We start from the raw sequence: 4,790 nt of genomic DNA on the forward strand, positions 1-4,790 counted from the left end.
ATTTTGAAAATAAGACACTCGCGTCGTCTGGTGGTTCTTATTGACACGTATCCGAGTACAACGTGTTTAAATTCCGCCACGTGTCATTTGTCCACAACGTATCGTTTCAAGACTCTGCCGAAGAGGAAAGGAGGAGTGAGCAGAAGGTAGAAGAACCAGGAACGAATTTGAGTGGGCCCCACAATACAAATTGGTGAACAAGATATTTTCGAGCACTACCATCACAAGTTCAAATACAAAAAACAATTTAAAAATAAATAAACAAATAAAATAAAATAAAATAAAACCATTATTTTGAGCAGTTCGAGAGAAATGAGGTTATGTGGTCAGGGAAGAGCGTTGCAGACGGAGAGGCAGAGCGTAAGTAGCTTATAAACCTCTCAAACCCTTCCTTTCTTTTACATTTTCATATTTCCGAAAAGCACTTTTTATCTTATACCGCTTCTCTCGCCCCCAAATCTCTCTGTTTCCGAATCCTTCTTAAGATCTCCTCTGGAATCCAGAAATTGAAGAAGCTTCTGTTCTTTCGGGGATCTTTTGTAGCGATCTTTGCGGGTTTTCTAGGTTTTTCAGTTCTTCTAGAGATGAAACCGAGGGTTTGTGAGCTCTGTAATGGAGAAGTCTCGCTTTATTGTTCCTCCGATTCGGCGTTTTTGTGTTGGGATTGCGACGCTAAAGTTCACGAAGCCAATTTCTTAGTAGCTCGACATGTCCGCCAGACGGTTTGTTCAAAATGTAAATCTTTCGACGGAAATCACATCTCTGGTTTCGGATTCCGACCTGTGCGTTCGATTTGCCAGTCGTGTGATACAGTGACGGAGAACGACGATTGTGATTGTGATTCTGATTCTTCGACATCATCTGCTCTGTCTGCTTGTTTGTCCACTGCAGAATCTCTTGCTTCTCAAGAACCGAAGAAGAAGACGAAGAAGAAGATCCATTTCGATCGACGTCGACACGTGAAGATCTCGTGTTTAGGTTCGGTTTCGGATGTTTCAGGTAACGATTCGTGTTACCCGGCGGGGTTTTCCGTTCACGATTCGTTGAGAAAACCGAAGAATTTGAAGGCGTTGAAGTTGAAATCACCAACTCCGACAGACGTCGATGTAAAGGCGGAGGGTATTTTGGTAAATTGGTGCATGAAACTTGACCTAAAGAAAAGCTGTTATGTGAGGCTCGCCATCCACGCCTTCAGCGCGTGCTTAAGAAAATTGATGGTTTTGCCCTTCCGGGTTTCTCTGGCTTCTGCTCTTTGGTTCTCGTGGAAAATCTGTCAAGGGAAGCAAGCTTCTACGTGTCAGAATCTCAAGAAGCTTGAACAGATCTCGGGTGTGCCAGTGAAACTGATCTTATTTGCTGAGTCGAAACTCGCTCGTGTTCTGAAGATCAAGGAAACTCAGACGCTTGGTGAAGAAGAAGGCTGGGCCGAATGTTCGAATTGAATCGGAAAACAAAGCTATGATACACTGAAATTTCATCTTTTTCTTTTTTGATTATTTTTTTCTCTAGGTTTACTAACTTTGATGTTGTGGATTCATGGGGGATTTTAGCCACTAATTTCAATTCCTTATGTGTCGTCTTGGTACGGATTATTTATTTTTTAAACCATTTTAGTGGCAGAAAATACGGTGTGCTGCTATTAAATGTAGTCAGGAAAAATAAATCAATTTATAATGTTTTATTGGTTTTTTTTGGTAATCCCGAATTCATTTGAAAGACGAAACGGGTGCGAAGGGAAGATGGGTCGAACTCCATCAACCATTCGGGCAAAAGCAATCATTCTTTCGAGCCAAAAATCGCGAGGTCGACAATATTGTTCGAACTCCTAGGAACATAAGGGGGATTACAAGATGATGCATCCAAATTCTGTTAAGCTGCCAGACTTCTTGATGTATCCTGCAAAAGAGAATTAGACGTGGTCCGACCGTGGGATTGGAAAGCCACCTCCAAAGCTTAAGTCAGTAATTGGACTAATCACAAAGGCTCTGGCTAAGTGTAGAGCATAATAATAATGAATACATACTTGGGAAACGATTCAGATACTTGAGAGGTTGTACGTTCTTGTTTAAATAGATTTTACCTCTAATCTTCGACCGTCGAATGAATTCTCGATTTGCTTTGGTGGCCGCTCGATCTTAGGGTTTTACCCTAGATATTCGGGGTTGTTAACCAGTTACCAATCTCATCATGATCCTTTCACCGCCTTGCTAATAGAGGTCTTTCAAATCAAGTTCTCGTACGGCAAAGTTTGGGAAGCCATAACAGATTGTTTAACTAGAAGACGGCGCCTTTATGATTGATTCATTAGGCCTTGATAGGCCCCAGTCATGGTTCAATCGGGCCTAATAAGGTGATCCCGGTTTGATGGGTTCGATGTAATCTATATCGTATCATTTGCCCCACAGGCCAAACCTTCGGACAACATTGCGGAATGTTTGGTTTGGATCGGGATGTTCACCGAATGAGAGTGAGTACGGGTTATCTCCAATGATCAAAATATCTTTGTATTTAATGCCCATGACATCTTTTTCTAGTTGGGTGCTGTCGAAATGTTCCAACGAGTCGTTGTTCGTGCGTTATGGGCCACGTGTTGACTGAAGAAGCATGCATATTACCTCCTGCTGTCCAAACCATGGTGTCCCGAATTTTTATCATCATGGCAAGAGTTTTGAACCATCACGGGTTACAAGCCGTCGATGGTCTACAATATTGGACGTTAGATCCTCCCTTTGAATCGATACGTGCTCCTATCCGCCAATAGGATTCATCCTTGTTTTTTCTTTTGTATTTTGAATCTATCAAAGATTCTTTCTTCTTCATTTTATCTTTTCACTTCCTCACGTTTCTTCAGCAGAGCTTTCGCCTTGCGTCTTTCCAATTCTAAACTGTAATCCAAGCTTTATCTTTAGCTCTCTTGGGATCACAAGTAAGTTTTTCTTCTCTTTACATTCTGTGAAACCCGACCCTAACCTTAACCTGGATAGTCTTTTGTCTGTAGGTCCGAAGACCCGAAGTAGAAGTGAAAGTCAACTATGGGCCATATCAATGGAAGACATAGTGTTCGACTCCGAACCTATGGAGATTGAAGATGATACCCCATACTTGAAGACAGTGCTGGATATAGAAAAGGAGACTACGCCTTGATGAAGAGAAGATTGGTTGATGACCTTAGAGCTTGGTGGGATATGATTTAAAGCCATTTTACCATGCTAGGTAAGTTATTGTATGTGTGTTTAAAGTTTCGTTTGATTCCGAGTAGTGGAAGACCCTCAAATCCCTATCTTTGGATTTGCTGTCTGCCTTGGTCGACTGCTGGTCGACTGCTTCGGTCGGGCCAGGCTACCCAGCCAATTGACCCAGAGATGCTGAACTCGAGCAGCATCTTCTGTTTAGGTTATGTTGCTATATATACCCCATGACTTCATGATTTTAGTATCCCTAGCCTCCAAAACACTTAGAGAACGAAGGGAAACCATCTCCAAGCCTCCAAAAGTGTAGATGAAGATCTAATCTTGCAAACTTGCTAGTTCTCTCTCTTGTTCTTCAATCAATCTTTTGTATTCTTGATTCATTCTTTCCATGATCATTCTCATCTCTGAACTGAGATTATGATGAAGATGTTGCAACCTTGTAGTCATATTGTGAAACCCAGCCCTAACGTGACCCTGACCTTGACCCGGTAACCCGGTTGTTTTTAGGTTCGAAGACCCGGAGTAAAGGAAGAAGCTAACTATGGGCCATCTCAGTAGAAGACATGGTGTTTGCCTTTGAACCCATGGATGTTGATGATGGAGTTCCATACTTGGATGTCTGTACAAATTTGGACAGGAAGGTGCAGCTGTCAGAAGATGAGATTAGTTGAAGGACTTGGAGTATTATCTGACTTGGTTTGAAGGTATTTCCTCACACTAGACATGTCACTTGATGTGTGTGCAAAAGCCCATAAGGTTTAGAGCCCATTTGATCCTTCAATTCCCTATCTTGGCCTTACTGTCTACCTTGGTCGATTGATTGGTCAAGTGGACCACACTCAACCAAAGGAGTGTGAAATCCGTGAATTTGTAATTTTAGGGTTTTTCACTTTTATTTAAACCCTACTTCGTGTTTCTTTGTTACGGCTGCCTCCTAAACACTTTGTGAACGTGAGAACACCTCTCCGAAACTCTCTGGTGATTTCGAAGACTCCTTTGCAGATCTGAAGCCTCTCATCGATGTTCTGACAATTCAAGGTTAGTAATCGCTTCAACATTGCGAATTTCTTTTCTTCGATCTTGTTCTTGCTTGAGATCAGGAAGAAGATGCTGCATCCTTGCAACCATCTATTCCATGATCTCATTCTATTCTTTGAGATCTATGATCATTGTCATGATCTCAACCCTAGCTGAATAAAATTCTTGAAACCCTAACCCTTGCTTGATTTCTGGAAAACTTTGGTGACCTCCCATGCGAGGGAAACCTCATGGGTAATGTTTCTATTAACCTAAACTAGATTTTCTATGATTTTCTTATTATGTTCTAGATTGCAATCATTCCCTTTCATCCTGTGATGATAACCTTTCCTGGGGAGCCATAAAGGTTGAAACCCTAATTTCTTGGGTTAAATCAAGAACCCATATTTTTACCATGATTTGATGTTTTTACCTTCCCATATGATTCTATTACATCCTAGGAAGTTCCCCTTCGAATTTCGGATCAATCCGACTTCAAACGAGGAAGTTATGGCCAAAGCAGTCTGTACAATTCCATACTGACTTGCTTGGTCAACTCCTTGGTCGAGTGGACCACTCAAC

General features: G+C 41.7%; 1 protein-coding gene across 1 annotated transcript; it reads left to right on the forward strand.

The window, feature by feature from the left end:
* Window positions 1-310: 310 nt before the first annotated feature.
* On the forward strand, window positions 311-2,220 carry LOC149022167 (B-box zinc finger protein 32-like). Its single transcript, XM_089147250.1, has one exon. The coding sequence runs from the start codon at window positions 585-587 to the stop codon at window positions 1,440-1,442; it is 858 nt and encodes a 285-aa protein (XP_089003376.1). The 5' UTR covers window positions 311-584; the 3' UTR covers window positions 1,443-2,220.
* The last annotated feature ends 2,570 nt before the right edge of the window (window positions 2,221-4,790 follow it).

This window comes from Hakea prostrata, chromosome 3, assembly GCF_041222555.1.
Source record: "Hakea prostrata isolate BN-2017 chromosome 3, UWA_Hpros_2, whole genome shotgun sequence".
Classification (NCBI taxonomy): domain Eukaryota; kingdom Viridiplantae; phylum Streptophyta; class Magnoliopsida; order Proteales; family Proteaceae; genus Hakea; species Hakea prostrata.

What these genes read in the sequence shown, in the direction of transcription:
- LOC149022167 (XM_089147250.1), top strand. Translation starts at nt 585, where the DNA reads ATGAAACCGAGGGTTTGTGAGCTCTGTAATGGAGAAGTCTCGCTTTAT.